Source organism: Onychomys torridus, chromosome 4, assembly GCF_903995425.1.
Source record: "Onychomys torridus chromosome 4, mOncTor1.1, whole genome shotgun sequence".
NCBI classification, from domain to species: Eukaryota; Metazoa; Chordata; class Mammalia; order Rodentia; family Cricetidae; genus Onychomys; species Onychomys torridus.
Window position 1 is genome coordinate 136,841,284 of NC_050446.1, and position 17,545 is coordinate 136,858,828.

The 17,545-nt window shown below is 50.1% G+C and overlaps 1 protein-coding gene across 13 annotated transcripts in view; it reads right to left on the bottom strand.

Moving 5' to 3' along the window:
* Positions 1 to 15,919, bottom strand: part of Kcnq2 (potassium voltage-gated channel subfamily Q member 2) — a 56,195-nt gene extending 40,276 nt beyond the window's left edge. For all 13 annotated transcript variants that reach the window (XM_036185177.1, XM_036185180.1, XM_036185174.1 and 10 more), the window contains exon 1: positions 15,425 to 15,919. In XM_036185177.1, the coding sequence (XP_036041070.1) occupies positions 15,425 to 15,720 (296 nt within the window). In that variant the 5' untranslated portion in view covers positions 15,721 to 15,919. The remainder of the gene's footprint in view (positions 1 to 15,424) is intronic.
* Between the last annotated feature and the right edge of the window lie 1,626 nt (positions 15,920 to 17,545).

Genomic DNA, 17,545 nt, shown 5'->3' on the forward strand with positions numbered 1-17,545 from the left:
CAACACAAAGCCACAGTCACATTTCAAAACTGCAATTAATTTCCTTTGTTCATTAGCCAATTTATTCAATTAACTAAGCCCTGAAAAGAAAGAAAGAAAGTACAGACATCTCGTATGCCTTCTAGCACTGATTCTTACTGCCTGGGGCATCATCTACTCCCAACTTGGTCAGTAGGGAAGGAGTGGAAAGGAGAATGGGGAGTCCCATGCCCTGATAAGGACCCTGAGGCTTGAATGGTGATAAAAATACATGAGAAACATCAAAGGTGCCTGTAGCAGGAAGTACACCAGGAGCAGCTTAGCCTACAAGGCAAGGTAGGAGCCTAGAGGAGGCTTCCCCAAAGAAAGGTCCCTGGGGCCAGGCCCTGCTGAGTAAGGAGGAGCTGGCTTGGCTAGGAGGGAAGCAAGGAGAGTGTTTTGACAGAAGAAAAGTTTGGTAGAGAGGGTAGACATGTGCTGGACCTGGGCACAACAGAATTCAGGGTCAAGGACAGACCTACAGGGGCAGAGCTCAGAAATAGAGTATCCACACTTAGTCCAGAAAATCCAGCTCTTTATGCTAGACATACTGCTTTATGTTTAAAAACAATGAAGCTACCCTGTCTTCCTATTACCTATCTCACTTAACCCTTACTAAACCAGTATTCCCTCCCCCACTTCACTTCATACCATCTGCATTCTGGCCTCTCTTGAAACGTCCCTGGGGCCTCTTAGTGGTTTCTTGGTGTCATGCACAAGATCAAAGCAGCCAAAATTCCATGAGGGGTTCATGAAGTCCCACCTCTAGCTGAAGAGCTATTGACAAATCCTGGATGCTGGATGAAAGAGTCCATGTTCTTCAAGGATCCTGCCCCCAAGAGGCTACCTCTTCACCAGTCCATGGCCTGACACTCGTTTTACATATTCACAGCAGTAAGTAGACTCAGTGGGTTGTTTTTTGTTTTTGTTTTTTTTAAAAAGAGCACATGAAGTTGGGAGAGAAAAATGATGACAGGTGGATAAGGGAGAAATTGAAGAGGATGGGGTGAGGGTAGATTTAAAAACACATTATATGCATGTATGAAATTTTCAAACAATAAAAAGTGAATAAATGTATCCAGGTTTTTTTCCATAAACAAACACTGAAGCTGAGCCAATGAGATAGCTCAGCAGGAAAAGGATTCTGTCCCCAAACCCAAGGACCTGAGTTCAAATCAACTTGGCACATATGTACAAGCCTGCATGCAACCACACACACACACACACACACACACACACACACACACACACAAACTGAGGCCCAAGTGCCAGTTGATCAAGCCCTCTCTGGATATTCTAGAGGCCCTACAAGCAGGGGCATTTATGAGTGTGGCCATGATGACCTTGATATACAAAGCCAGGGACTAATCTTGGGGGACATAAGCCTAGTTCCCCAGAACACTCTCATGCAGCCAGCAGGCTGTACATTATCTATTGTACAGAGGAAAGCCACTCTGGAGCCCTGCTACCCCAGCAGCTTCCAGAAAGTGCCCACCATGGCTCCTCTGCTTCATGGTTTGTTTTTTAAGTTTTCAGAACAGACAGAGCAGATGGCCCCCTCCAGGAAGGCTGGTGCAGGGGAGGCTGCAAGGGACACGCAGGAAGAGTAGCGCCCACGCTGCTCTTGGAAGCTCAGAGACAGGAAGGAGCTCGGGCTGTATGGCCAGGCTCCTCCCCAGGCAGGAAGCCTCCAAGGAGAGGGGACCTAGCGTAGGCATGCCTCCAGAGCCCAAGACAACTGCCTAGACACTTGTAATTTCATCCATCTATAAACACCTTGGTGACTGGCGACTGTCCTGTCCAGCACATACCAGGCCCAACACACCCCACACTCATGTCCACTTTAGAGTTGAGGGGGGTTGGCACTGGGGCTCTAGAAGGCTGGTAGGGCTCTGCCACTTCCTACCTTCTATCCTTAGAAGGGGTGATGGATGCTATCCTAGTCTCTAGCCTCCATGATGTGGGCACTTCACAGGATCTCAGCCTCAAGCCTCAGCATGAAATGACAAGGGGAGAGCAATGGAGGTCTCTCTCTAGACCTAAACAAAGCCAGCCTCCTCCAGGCTACGTCGTCATGTGCCAGTGGTCATTCAACCACAGGCAGAAACTGTGTCCTGGGAATGTACATCCCCTCCCTTCTCTCCTGTCCTGCTATGCTGTGTGCTGTTTCTTGACACTCATGGGAACTGCAATAGGGAGCCAAGCATCACTTTTCTTCCCCTCTGAGAGAAGACAGAAACCCCGGGAATATTCAGCAAGCACGAGCACCAGTGTTCAGAGGGGCCTGGAACCATCCACTGGGACTGGCCATCAAAGGAACTGCCCCTGTAACAAAATATTCAGATTTGGAATTCAGCATTGTTCTCAACAAGATGGAACTGGGGGTATGTAGCAGCAGTTTGGGAGCTCCAGGCCATGAGATACCCTCTGAGGCTTGGCCACATATCCCCACAGCACACACAAACCAAGGTTAGGAGCCTTGGATGAGAAGAGGCTCATCACAGTCTGCAGTCCAGCTATTGCTAAGCCTGGAGGTTCAGAAAGGACAAGAGGACTGGGTCAGGAAGAGGGCTGGTTTCTCTACAGCTCAGAATTACAACACAAGGGGTTTCAGGGCTAATTATGGTAATAGATTCAACTTCAGGAGGCTTCCCTGACAGCAGTTGCCAAGGAGACCAGCATCAAGAGCAGCTGGTCCCCAGCCCCAGATTCCAAGAACCAGAAAGGAGCAAGGCAGGGACCTCAGACAGTCCTTGGTGACCCACCCTAGCAGGGGGAAAGTCACCTAGAAATGGAGCTTGCATGGAACTGTTCTATATCTAGAGACACATCCAGGCCCAGCACACACACACACACACACACACACACACACACACACACACACACACCACAGGAGACTTAGAGCCAAACTGTCTTTATCTAGGAGCAAAAGGGACTTTATGGGAGGGACTTCTCAACCCTGGGCAGAGGATGATCACTTGAACCAGGATACAAAGAAGAGACAGGCAGGGGGCAAAGGGGAGGGGACACAAAGTTGTAGGGCCAAAGGGCCCTCAGTCAGGCCCAGAAGCTCCTCACTGTGGTCAGTGACAGCTGGTGCCAGCATATGCTGAGATGTCAAGGGCACAGGTTTGGATGTGTGCACATCCCATGTGTGGATCCCTGCATACCAGGAAGGCTGCCACCCCAGGGAAACATTCCTCTCCTCCTCTTTACTCCTCCTGCCCCCTCAGTCTAACAGGGAACCTTTCTCTTCTGTAAACACATAACAAAGGTGCTGCCATCCTCTTCTAATACTGCCTCACACACTGGCTATCTCACTGCCAGACCCTGGGAACATACTCCAGCCTGGCTCCTGACCCAAAGGCTGACTCAAGGAGGCCATGGTCCACTATCCTATTGCATGTTTAGTGACTAAAAAAAAAAATCTAGCATTTGGACAGTAAATGAAGATAGGCTATCACAGATCCCCCAACCCTGCTCACTATTCTTAGACTATTGACAGCTGGTTCCATGGATGAAACCATGAAAGTCTCTACTTGCCTACTTATGCCAGGTGTGTGATGACCCTAAAGGCAGGCAATTACAAATGGTAAAAAAGAGGCTACAAGGCCACTTGCATAGCCCACATGCTATCCACCTGGAGCAGGCAAAGTTACCCTGTATAGGAACCCTGTCCATAGAAGGGGATTGTATGTACACACAGGGTCCCCACCAGGATAATCCCCACTCCCATAATGTTGGGCCTTTCCAGCTTTGGGGCTAGAATACTGTAAGGCCCGAAGAGGGCAACTACAGTGAGGCCAAACACATCCCCTCTGGTGCAGATCACACATGACTCCCCAAGGACCTCCTGCCGCCTCGTCCATTAGGCGCAGCTAGCACTGTAACCTGGAATCTAATTTCTCCCCCTAATAAACTGCTCTGCTGCCAGGACCTACTGCTTCCTCCAATGTCAGAAGTGAAGCAGAGCTAGGATGCGGATGGCCGCTTCTAGTAAAAAATCACACACAGCTGTTCATTCCCTGGGCTCGGACAGGACAGAGGCCACACTTCATCCAAGGACCTCTCTGCTGGAATGAGTCCCTCATGCTGCCCTACCCTGGGGTAGTATTGGCCTGTCTGTCACACCAAAGTCCACCTACCCAACCCAGAACCACCCACCAGAGCATAAGGTCCTAAGGGGGGGATGAGAGGAAGTGGCCCAGGAGAGACAGACAAGGCCCAGTATACATCAGATGCTCAGAAAATGCCTTAGACCTTGACAGACCATAGCTCAGGAAGCCCCAGACTGTCAGAGGGTCAACTGCTGACTCAGCATTTAAGGTCTGCACAAATGGCCTCATCTAGCCCACATCTTGGCCCTCATCTCCAAAGTCAAGGTCAGGAGGTGTTCTTAAGGGACCCCTCACCCTCACTGACCAGTGGCCACAGGATAATCAACAATAGTTATTTCAAGAATGGGGGGTGCCACAGAGGTCTAGAGCTTCTCCCTAACCCACACATTGCTCTCTAGTTACTCACCCCATCAGAAGCCCAAGACTCACAAGGACTCCAGCCTCAATAGCTGCTATAGACACCATGGGGCCTCCCCAGAAAAGCCAGGTATCTGCTACAGGCACAGATGCCCAAGCTGAGGACCACAGAGGACTCAGTCTGACAGGAACCTGCCAGCTCAGCACAGGGAGAGTGCTTCCCAGGCACCATCTCATGACCTGGCACCTCTTACATGAGATCCCTGGAGACTAAAGCTCCATGAGGTTAATCTACTCCCATTAATCATCATGGGTGCTAGCCAGAGCTCACTGTCTCAGACCTACACACTGCATCCCTGCCTGTTGAATCATCCAAGAAGGCAGCCCTGCTGAAGACTCACAGCACCCCCCTAGCATCCTTTACTACTTCCCAGGAGCTTATTTCTGCCCTTCCCACTCCAGCCAACTGTTCATCCCTCTGAGACCATAGGAAACCTGTCCCATCTCAATCCCAGGAGCAGCCAGAGAGTTGTGGTGGAAATGGCTGACAATGTGCATCAGCCCTGCTCACAGCTCTATGCTGGCCCCAGGGCCCTAAGAACTTGGCCATTCCTGATTCTCCCAACAGCTTTCCTTATTCCTTTCCTGCTTTCTCAACCTTGCCATGACAGCCCCATTCCTCGGGGCCTTTGCACACCTCCTTTTGACACCCAGAGTGCCTTCTACTCACATGACCCAGAGCCACCTTTTCTTCAGACTCTCCTTCCACAGGCAAGTTCACCTTCACTGAGGACACAGCCTCATCTGTTCTGCCCTCTCCAATGCCCGGGAGGCCAAGCCCTGACCATACTGGACCCAGCTCCAGAACACTTGTTCATGCCAGTTCCAGCATCACTTGGGGGTTCTTTGTGCAGTTCACAAGCACAGCTGAGAGGGCCAGGACAGAAGGAAGTCAGTAAGGTGAGCCTTGTACAGGTCTGAGAACAGATGAGATAGGGTCTGTACCAAGAGCCTGGCCACCCCAAGCCCAGCAGAGAGCAAAAACAGCTGACCACCAACAAAGCTGTGTCCACTCATGAAAGGAACATTTTTCCCTAACTGCTGGGATGAAAGATCACCATGGAACCTCAACCTCTCCTGAATGTGAATCTCCATTTTCCTTCATGGTCAGGTGGCCCATCAGGTGTTCAGGGTACTCCAACGATGGCTCTCCTGACAGAGTACCTCAAAGACCTCCCCATCCACAATCCAAAGTTTGATGGACAGCCATGCCCCTGCCTCCTGCCCAAGCTGTGCTCCAGGGCTGGCCCCATAGCTCACAGCATTGATTCCTGATCATCACTGAATACTTTCTCCCACAAAAGGGCACAGATCCAGTGATGGAGATCTTACCCCTTAAACAGAATCTTGTCCTGATATTAGCCTCTCCTGCGCCACCCTTGAGCCTCCCTTGCTCCTCACCAGACTGCCTAATGAGCAAAAGCAAGGGACAGACCACAATCAGAAGCACAGCCTGCAGAAATGACCCAGCTGAACAGGATGTACCTGTGGACAAAGGCATGTGTAGACATACAGGACACTGACTCAGACACCATCCTAACCTGGGTGCCCTCAAAGTGAACTAGTTGGAGTGACCACAGTCCATAGGAGAAGACACACCACAGAACAGCTTATCTGTGAGGAAATCCCAGTGTAGTGTGGACACAGGATAGAAGCCAGACCTCCAAGTCTCATTTTGTGCTACAAATTCACAGAAAAGCAGTGACTAGAAATCTCTATAAAGCTCTTGTTTTCCAGCATTTTCCCAGTTTCCCACATTGGGCATATAATAAAAAAAGAAATAATATCCATAACCAAGTGCTTCTGTGAGAGAAGAAGCAAACTGGTCATACCAGAGCCTCCAGAGCTGTCCACCCACACAGTTCCTTCTGCATGCTAGAATTCAGCACTTGGCTAATTCAACAAGGTGTCATGGAGCGCCATTATGGAGAAGTTTTTCTCATGCTGACCCAGGAAGAAGGAAACCTCCCTATGCCTTTGTCTCATAGTCCTTAGCACCCTCTAGAAATAACTCCCCAAGCTCTCACCCCTTCCAAGGCTAACCACTGTGAGCTAAGCCTCATTTTGTGGAAAGGTGGATGCAGCAATCATACCACAGAGCTTTTCACCCACAAGAAAATACTACTGTACACTTGAATCCAGGACCATGGTCAGTGCTATTTCCCCCTCCCCCACTCCACCCTCTCTCCTTTTCCTGTCCCTTCCCAATTCCAGAAATACAGAAACTCCTACCTCCTCCCCAAGTATAGCAGGCCTTCCTCTGTGCTGGCCACCCGAATTGAGGGGGTGACAAAAAAGGTTCCAAAACCTTGCCTTGCTCCACATGCTGTCTCCCACCAGAGGCTTTCTACAAATGTAATGGACAGCAAGCACCAAATCTGTATATCTAGCCTGAGGAGAAACACTGTTTTGGATGAGAATATTTTCACAGTAATCAAAAGCTTCTTGCAATATCTCCTACAGCCCAAATGTGTGTGTTAAGACATCAGAGAGCCTCACAGCAGCCACGTTAGCAGAGGCGAAAGCTCAGGTCTGTCCTTCATTTCCATCAACAAGAAACCCTTCACACATGTCAGGATGTGCTCAGGTAGTGGGCCTGGAGTGGGGATTAGGCATCTTCCCCGCACTCAGCATAGGAAAATGCCAGGGATGGCAAGGTAAAGGTGGCAAACACAAGGCCATTATAGATTCCATGGTGGTCTACAATGAACTCTGGGAATGTGTATAAACAATACCTCTACAAGAGAGAAGCTGGAAGACACAGCTGACCAGAGAGAAGGCCAGTCTGGAGAATCACTGCACTGCAAATTAACTCATCTATCCCCAGTTTTTCCCACTGGCACGTCTTCTGTGTATGTGGTTCATGTGAATTTTGCCCATTCTGGAAGGAAGGGCTAAGAAGGGTAAGTAATGCCCACACACACATACACACACACACACACACACACACACACACACACACACACACACACACACACCAATGCTCAAGGAACATCAAGGAAGAGAAAACAAGAGAATGTGAGAGCTGGAAGATTGGGAGGAATGCTATGAAATGTCCTTTGGACATGACCTAGCCGCTGCATGCATGAACTCATAGTAGTTGTGTTTATCTACACAAAACCTGCACAAAATCAAGCCAGTTAATAACTCCAACATAGAGGGGGGAGAAGAGTCACCCAAGGTCCTACCTATAGCTATTGGCAGTTGATGGCTGCTGTGGGATGGAGAGTCACCTTTCTTTGGAAGGTAGCAACTGGTGTTGCCCATGCCCTGGTGGATAAGCCCACATCCACATGTTAAAGGCCACACTAATTGGATTCAGTGGGTTATAAAAAGCAAAATAGCCAAGTGTGATGGTGTATACCTTTAATTCTAGCACTGGGGAGGCACAGGCAGGAAGATCTCTGCAAGTTTGAGGCCAGCCTGATCTACATATCAAGTTCCAGGCAAGCCAGGGTTAGGCTTTTTCTCAAAATAAAGTAAAATAAGTATAAAATTAAAAACAGGATAAAATAGAACATGAAGTAGAAATGTTAGTTGGGGAGAGGATCAGGGAGAATGGAGTGGATGTGGCCAGGATACACTGCATATATGTATGAAATTTTCAAAAAGAGAGCATCCAAATAGCCTCCCAGCCAACCCTGGTGCTCCAGAGGCCCTTAATATGCCTCCTCCAGGCATCACACAGCTCCACTGCATCTGGTACATGTTCACTGCACTATCCATTGACACAGCCTCTTCTGAACATGGTTTCCAATTTTTTTCATTTCTGTCTTTCTTCCCCAAACTGAGACTCATACAGAAGCTGCCCCTAACTCATCCTCACCAACCAGTGTCTTTCCAAGTCAAAGTGGAAAAGTAGCACCAGCCTTGTAAAGTCTCCAGCACAGGACAAAGCTGGTGGCTCTTGGATGGAAGGGACCAGAGATCAGGCAGAACCTGGAGCCAGAACGGCCCCTCTACTTAGGGGAAGGAAAGATCTCCAGGGCCACCTTGGAAGTGGCTGACACCCATAAGATCATCAAAGAATCTCTTCAGACAGTTTCCAAGCAACTCTCATTTAGAAAATTCTAGAATAACTGCTCTGCTGGGCATTCACAAAATTATTCCCAATATCAAAAAAGAAACTGAAGACCTAATTCTGTTCCAGTTGGATAGCCAGTGGAGCCCAGAGACAACCAGGAGGGTGTCTGGAACATATCCTGCATCCTTTTTCCATGTAGAGAAGCCACTGTCCCAGAGCCCTTACTTCCTCTGCGAAGGCTCTGATGACCCCAGCAGCCACTCCCTTCAGCCAACTGAAGAGAGACAGGGATGGGCAGGGGAAATGCTAAAATCTTCCCCTTGAGTGGGTCTCTTTATCCAGACCAAAGACTACCTGCTCAGCAGGAGTGTATGGGGGCAGCTACTATATAGTTCAAGAGCCCACATCCCTCTCAGCATGTCCCTCTGGAATATCACTTAGCTGCACCCACTAAGTCCCTCACCTTGGGTGGTGCCAGGAATGATAAAGAGAATGAAAATGAGGCTAGGGAGATGGCTCAGTTGGTAAAGTCCTTGACGCACAAGCATGATGACCTAAGTTTGATCCCCAGTACTTGAGAAAAAAAAAAAAAAAAAAAAAAAAAAGCAGGCATGGTGGTACCTGCTTGTTATCCCAGCACTGAGGAGGCAGAAAGAGCCTAACCTAATCAGTGAAACGCAAGTCCTAGTGAGAGACCTTGTCTCAAAAAGCAAGGTGGATAGCTTCTGAGCAACATCAAAAGGTCAACCTTTTGCCTCTAGACACATAGATAAGAGAGAATGCACACACGCACACACACACACACAAACATAAGAAGAGAATGCAGAGTGCCAGGACTCGTCTCCAGTACAAGGCAGTAGTCCTGAACAGAATGGTGCATCTTCACATTAGACGGTTGTTTTCAAGACCTATCCCTTGAGCATGAACATGGAATACAGTACCTGTGACAGCTCACAGGACACACCTGGGATTCTGAAAACTACAAACAAGTCATCAAGAAAGCAGAAAGCAGGCTGGAGAGATGGCTCAGAGGTTAAGAGCACTGACTGCTCTTCCAGAGGTCCTGAGTTCAATTCCCAGCAACCACATGGTGGCTCACAGCCATCTGTAATGAGATCTGGCACCCTCTTCTATATACATAATAAATGAATAAATCTTTAAAAAAAAAAAAAAAGCAGAAAGCAGAGTTCACTTGGAACAGTGAAGGCCTGGCTATACGGGCCTGGGCAGGCACATGGCAACCATGAGTCACTGCCAACCTGATCTTTGGGGACAGTCACAGGTCAACTCAACACCCTGCACTTGCTCTCTGATCAACTAAACTGCTTCTGCTGTTATTAGGCAATTGCTTAGTTTCCTCCTCCAAACCACGGCTCGGTGTCTGGTATGTCACTGTGAGTGAGATGTTGTTTGAAGAAGCTCCTGGAACTGTCAGCAAATTGTTGTCTGGAAGCAAAGCCCAGTTCCTGCCATGAAAAGGAAAGGCCCATGCTTGGCAGGCATCCACACAGAGAGGACAGTACTCACTGTGAAGGGGACCCAGCCAAGCCAACTCATCCACATCTGGGTAGAAACCAGATGTCTACAGGGCTTATAGGGCAGTTCCTCTGCAGTCTGGGGGCTTACTGGTAGAATCTGCACACTGTATTTTTCAAAACAAAATCATTCCTCTCCTCAATACCCAACCTTAAGGGTCCTGTAACATACTCAGCTCCACAGAGAAATACATCCTTCAACTCCCAAACACACAAACACTGTTCTAGAAAAATGGTTGGTATTCCTGGAGCTGGCCCACTTTATAAGCATCTGGCAAGCTTCTGACACTCAGAACTCATGCCTAAGCCTTCTAAACCTGTGTCTCCTGTTAAACAGTGGCCTAAATAAGCTTGCCAAGATCAAGGTACAGACTGTATCCTGAGGCTTTGTCTAAGGATTGGCTGATGAATGGGAGACTGAGAGTCACTGCCAACAGCTGGGCCAGCTAAGGTCCCCAGCCTTCCATACTCACTAGACAAGGTCTCACTCAAACCTTAGGCATCAAAAGTTAGTGAATATCAATACCTACAAATCTTTGTGTCTACACCCAACCAAGAACATCACTCATGTATTATGGACAGGAAATTGAAGTCCAGAATCTGGAACAAGTCAGTGGAAGCAGGGCCATCCAAAACCCTCAGTCCCTACCCTGTCATCCTTCACCCTGAGAGGTTACAAGAGTCCCCTGCCAACCCTACCTCCATCAGCATCTGCACAAAGGTGCATACTTGGTGGATGGAGGACACAAACAGTGACAAGGTAGTCTGCTTCCCTCAGCACTGTAAGTAACATCAGAGCTTATTCTCCTTCCAAAATGGGGCCCACTAATGTAACTTCAGTCTTTAAAGGATATGACCAGGATCAGGGCCAGGGCCAACCCTTACATCCAACTGCAAGGATGCACAGATGGCAGGGAGCACATGCCACATCCCTTCATCATCCTTTCACATGTCAATTCAGCCCTCATATGCTCGAATCCAGCTGTTAGTGCACTCCACAAAGTTTTCCAAAGAGCCCTTGGTCCTAGAGACTTGCCCATTTCCCTAGATTCAACCCTACAGTAAGTAGTGGACTCACTGTTCTCACTTCGAGGTTCTGAGGAACACACCAGCCCTGTTATTGAGAAATAACAGAGGGTCAGAACACCTCACCCAGGGTGCAATGACATAGCCAAGATCATAAGGATCTACAAAAGCCTATGTATTTTGCTCATTGGAAGACACTAAATACCCCATATTCACCACTGGGTTCCATCTGTACTCAGACACTGTCCCTGGCTCCTTGAAAGCACTCCAGACTCAAGTACTTTCAGAATCAGAGATGGGCCTCCTATCTACAAGGCCAGTACCTGGGAGCATTCCCAGCACCTAGTAGTCTCCATGTCAAATTTCTTCAGGCTGGTGGCATGCTAGAGGTCCTTCTGAGTCTCCACATAGATGACTTTACATATCTGACTCATGCTCCACAAAAATGAGGTTTCTCTGCTCTCATCTGCAACACTACCCAGACAGCTCCCTGCCTACTTGCTAATTCACTGTTTCTTTACAGATGCAAGGGTGTTTAAAGATTTACTCTACACATAACCAGGGCAGAGGGACTGCAATTGTTCTATCTTTTTGGTGTCATTTAAGTTATTGCTGAGGGTTAGAAACTGTGAGCAGGCCTGGGAAGAAACATAGGTTTCCCTGGAAACCACAACTCTCTGAGGTATTCCCATCTTTTGGGAAATTTCCATAAGATTTTCTGAATCTCAATCAATGAGGCTGCAGGAAGACCTGCTACTTAAGGAAAGCTGAGCACATGCCACCATTCAGTGATCAGGGTTCTTCTCCAAATGCCACATACCATACAGTCAGAGACCAGACCTTGGGACTCCAAGTGAACACCTCTCCTGTCTGCCTCAGGTGAGGACCAGGCCTATATCTACTCCTCAAATGACCTGCCAACTCAAACTTCCAGGGCTCTTACCAGCCTTGGAGGTAAAAGTAGTTAAGGGGGATGAGAAAGATCTACAAGACAGCCTAGATACCATTCTACTGGGGAAGGAGGCCTATGTGGGCCCAAAGCACCCAAAGACCCTTGAACAAGGCCCTGATCCTAGATGTTGCTCTTTCTATGAAATGGGAGGTGACACCTGCTTGGACAGCCCCTGACGATGATTCTGGGACTCCTAGGGCCCTAACAGAGCTACCTAGACACTGTGGACAGAGGGGCCTTGGTGATCAGCCCTAAGATGAGCCATGGGCAAGCCCAGAACCCACAGTCCAAACCCCTGTGACTTGGTTTTCCACTTAGCTGTCATCTTTTTTCTAGCTGGCTACTGGCCTGGATGTTGGAAAGGCCAAGTTGTCTACACTGTCAGCTCTTAGTTCTAAGGCAGGCCACCTCTCTGCTGATACAGGAAAACCAACCTTTTCAGTCTCAGTTTCCCATCATGCTCCTCTGGCCATCAGGCAATAAGGCTAGAATGTGGTAGGAGCATCATGACCCAGCAGCCTTTCCCTATGTCCCTGAGTTACTTGGAGCTTGCACTCAGCTCTCTTAAGCACAACAGATGGATATGATTCCTCTAAGGCCCCCATAATACTCCCATCTCTGCCTAGATTTGTCTTTGCTATGGCTCACCTTTGAGAAGAGCTGGGCAATCCACAGTGTCTCTGCCTGGGTGACCCCCAACCCTGCCTAGTTGAGTACAGAGCTGTTTCTGAAAATATCTCTCACAAGCAGTACATGGTGGCATCTTCATAAAAGGCATACTGTAGAGCCCTGTGGACATTGGGTCTGACTGACCTTGTCCACCAGGGTCCAAACCAAGGGTGGTCACCTCCCTCCTGACTCTAGACAGTGGCTGACCTTCAGAGATCCAGCATGACTGGCCAAGAGGCTGGCTAGTCACTGGACCTCTCACAAATCAGGCTTTGATGGCCAAAGGCAGAAGGAAAGTGGCCCAGGAAAATCCAGCACTGCTTAGATGAGAGACTCACTTCTATGTGCCTTGACTCTGTTCCCCCACTAGATCCCAAGAGTGGCTGCATCTTCTTTGCTAACTAGTGAACAAATCAAATACTGCTTAACACACAACATGGCCTAGTCCATGAGGGGTCAACTGTCAACACAAGGGCTGACCACATGCTCAGGAATCTCAAGCCATTGGACTACCTAAATCAGACTGGGGTCAGTATGGAGGATACCATGTCTTGAAACTGGGGTGATGGGTCATGAGCAACAAAGGCAGAGGGATCATCATTCACAATGGGATTAATAGGCAGCCTAGAAAACATCAATTGGTCTTTACAAAATCCAGAGAGCCAGGAGTAGCTGTTACCACCTTACTGATGAAAAGATAAGGCTGTCAGGGGTTCTGAGACTAGATACCTGTGCCTGGACCCAAGTTAGTCTCTTCAATGCTCTCTCTCCTGCCCCCAACTCCAAGACACCTCCCTGCAAGCCCCAGACACAAAATAAAGGAGCCAAGGGGCCCGCAGCAAACTGAAGCAGGATGCCTTCATGCTAAAGGTCTAAACCCTGAAATCTGGCACACTTCAGGGACAGGGGTTGCTCTATGATGAACTAGGGCTGACTTGGGCATATGTAGGTGGGAAGAGGACACAGAGCCCATAAAGCAAGGGCCTCCCACACTGGACTCTGAGCTCTGGATGCTGCTGCTTTTAGGAAACAGGATGCAGGCAGCAGAAACAGAAAAGCTGACAAGTCAGGCCCAGGACAGGACAGGGTTCCATAGAGGCTACAGACTCTAAAAAGAATCCTAGATAATGCTGCCAGTCTGGATATCCACACCCAGCCCTGTGGACAAAGGATTCCATCCTATCTGTGTCCCAGGAGTCACCTCCGGTCAGGATCTGGCTGTCTACAGGCAACCACAGTAGAAACTCTTGGGCTCCAAAATAGGTATGGAGAAGGTGGCTACAGCAGAAGGACCATTAGGGGTACATGAACTCTTCCTTGGAGTAAAGAGAAACACAGGCCCCTGGGCAAGGGAAAATCAAATCTACCTCTCTGGAGGGGGTGGGGGCTGACACCACGGGCTGCTCCTCTTGGCAAGCCTATCTGGAAAAACCTCTACTTTGGAGAATCTCAGAACTGTCCACAGGAGACACACACACACACACACACACACACACCAGTTGTGGCTAACCCCAGGACATCCTTCTGCAGGCAGCCCAGAATTTCCCCCTATGGACCTTCCCTTGTCTCCAAACCTATCCAAATCACATACAGAACACTCCCAGACACACAATGGCCCACTCACAGGACACATACCCTGCCAAGGCCAGGACCGGTGGGCACCTTGATAGAGACTTTTTCTTGAACATGGGTCTCACTCCCATCCCCAAATGCTTCTCATACAAAATGGCCGAGTCTCAGTGCTCATCTGTCCCTGGTTCCACTGGAATGGGAGAGCCAGCGTCCTTGTACTGGGAGGTTATGCATACTAATACACACACACACACACACACACACACACACACACACACACACACACACACATGCACAGGGTTGCCCCTTGCCGGCTCTGCCCCATGAGGAGTCCCAGACTTAGGGACAAGGGCCAGCCCCTTCCAGGCCCAAAGCTGGCAGTGCTGGGGGACAACAGCGGTACCTACTGCTGGTCTCCACTTAGGGATCTAGAGCCCAGAATGTGTAGAGGGGCCATCAGCAGGTGCAAATGATCTGCTTGGAGTGTAGAGGACAAGGAAAGTGGGCCTTCAGGTAGCAGGTAGCTGCCCTCAGCCCAGGGCTGAGGTGATGTGATGATAGGTCCCCTCCTCATTTCTGCAACCCGGAAGCTCAGATGGGTAGCAAGAGGTTAGGAGGATGGATGAGAAGAGGCCAGCCCTCTTCACCACCCTTACTTGGTTGTCAGGGAGACCCATGGGTGCAAAGGAGCGGATGAGTTCAAACCTAGAACCTAGCCGCCCTCCCTCCTCGCGGCCCTTTGTTCCGCGCTGCGGGCCGTGGGGAGGGGCCTCTCCGGCTGAGGGGGGCTGGGGCACCAGCACATCCCGTCCTGCGGGGGAAGGGCTGGTACAACCCAGCCAAGAGGCCGTAAACGCCCCCCCAAAAAAGAACAGTGACTCCAGAATGATCTCCAAAGTCACTCTCCAATCTCTGTCCTTCGCTTTAACCAGAGACTGCAGTGCCTTGACCCAAACCCCACGCCCACAACGCGACCCTGGCGCGCGGACACGCACACCAGGGCCCCTCAGTCTACCGCAGCTGCGCCCGCAATCAACCCCGGCCAGGCTAGGGTCTTGCAGGCCCACCGCGCACCGCATCGCTGGCCACTTACACGTAGGCGTGGTATATGAACGCCCAGCCGCGGGGCCGCTCCAGCACGTTGTAGAGGAAATTCTGCAGCTTGCGGTAGAAGGCGTTGCGCTTCGGGGGCTTCCCCGCTCCCGCACCGCCCGCGCGCGGCTTGCTCAAAACGCTGCTGCGCTTGGGGGCCTCGGAGCCCGCGATGAGCAGCGCGCCGTCGCGAGTGGAGTCTGGCGCGCCGGGGTCCAGCCCCACGAAGCCCACCTTGAGCTTCTTCTCCCCGCTAGTGCCAGGGTACACGCCACCGTTGCGCGACTTCTGCACCATGGTGCCTGCTGCGCCCAGTCGGGCGCGGGCTCAGCGGGGGCGGCGCGCGGGGGGTGGCGCGGGCCCCATCCCAGGCCTCCAGTCCGGCAGCCGCATGGCTGAGGCGGCTGCAGCTCCGCGTTCCTACCTGGCCCGGCCGCGCGCGGGGACGCAGCAGCCACCCGGCTCCGCGCGCGCCCCGGTGCCCGGCCCGCTTCCGCGAGGGCTCCGCCTGCCGCCCCGCCCCTCATGGCTTAACCCCTACGACGCCATTGCAGAGGCAGGCAAGGTCCAGGTGAACTTCGTCACCAGGCAACCCTTCCCACTCTCTTAGCCTGGTGACCTTAACAGGGAGTCTAACCATGCTGTCACCTCTGAAAAGGGCAAAGCAACGCTAGCAAGCCCTGTGAGTCAGCTCCAGCTCTCTGAAGAATACCAAAGTGGGACCAGAGTCGACCTGGGGTCGAGAAGTGGATACTTTTCAGAGAGGAGGATACTAGCCATTGTCAAGTTCTGAGTTAAAGATCAGTCCACAGGGATCTTCTCTTAGCATCAAGTGGACCAGGCATCCGGGCTCCATTTCTTCAATGGGTGTGCAGGGAAGTCTGTAGGGGCTCTCCAAGAGATAGCCTGAGCAATGCCTAGAGCAGAATCCTTGCCCACTTCAGGCTTACTGAGCCAACTGAGCTTGGTTAAGAGGAGGAGGCACCAACCCAACCCATTCAGTCAAAGGAGGTCTTGAGTATTCAGGGGAGAAGAGTACTGCCCACTTCCTGTACAGACTGGCTTTATCATGACCTCTGGGTCATCCTCTCCATTCAAGTCTCTGTAAATGAACTACTAAGTCAGGCTGGAGAGATAGCTCAGTAGTTAAGAGCACTGGCAGCTCTTCCAGAGGACCTGGTTTTGGTTCCCAGCACCCACATGGCTGTTAACAGTTGTCTGTAATTCCATTTCCAGGGGACTCAATGCCCTATTCTGGCCTCCTTGGGCTCTGCAAACATGTAGTACACATACAGACATACAGGCAAAACATACATACACATAACATAAAAATAAATATCTTAATACTTTTTAAAATAACTAGGCAAGTGACTACAGCTCATAGATGTCAACAGGGAAGGGCCTGGGCCAGGGCCATCTCATCCCTCATCCTGGGACAGGAGTTTTTCCAATTAGAAGTCAGAAACCTGAGGGACAAAAGATCCTGGTTCCCAAAGAGGGAAATGTGTTCCAAGGGGAGGCACTGAGAGGAGGGCAAGGTTCAAGGTTGTCTGGACTTCTGGAACATCAACAGAGACAAACTTGTTCATCTTCTCTTGCAGGAAAAAAAAATGGGGACATATCCTTGAGGTTGTTAGGAGCCATCAGTTAGCCCCACTAATTCCCTGATGCTGCAGAGTAAGAACACACACAGAGAAAGCTTATAGGGGAGTCAGCTTGGTGCAGATACCATTGCATCTCTATTCTCTCCTCTACCAATGTTGCTTGTACCAACAGCTTTGCCACATTTCAGAAGACCCTAGAAAGTGACTCCTTCATCATGGCTTATAACTCCCTACTTCCTCTGCTTAGGATGTCTTCCCAGCAAGCTGGCTAATTAATCATTTATAGTTTTTTTAATATCATGCCTTGCATACCTGTGGGCCATGCACTGTCAGTAGCTCAGTTACCAGCATGCCACTGGCTTCTCCAAGACCCAAGAAAGTGGGTCATGAATACCCAGTCAGACAAACAACAGGAATTTCATTTGATTTAAAAGTAGATGGGGAAAGCTTACAGGCTCAGGCCATCTTTGCCAAGACTGCATCGACAGGATTCCAGAGTGTGGGGTGGGGGTGGGGGT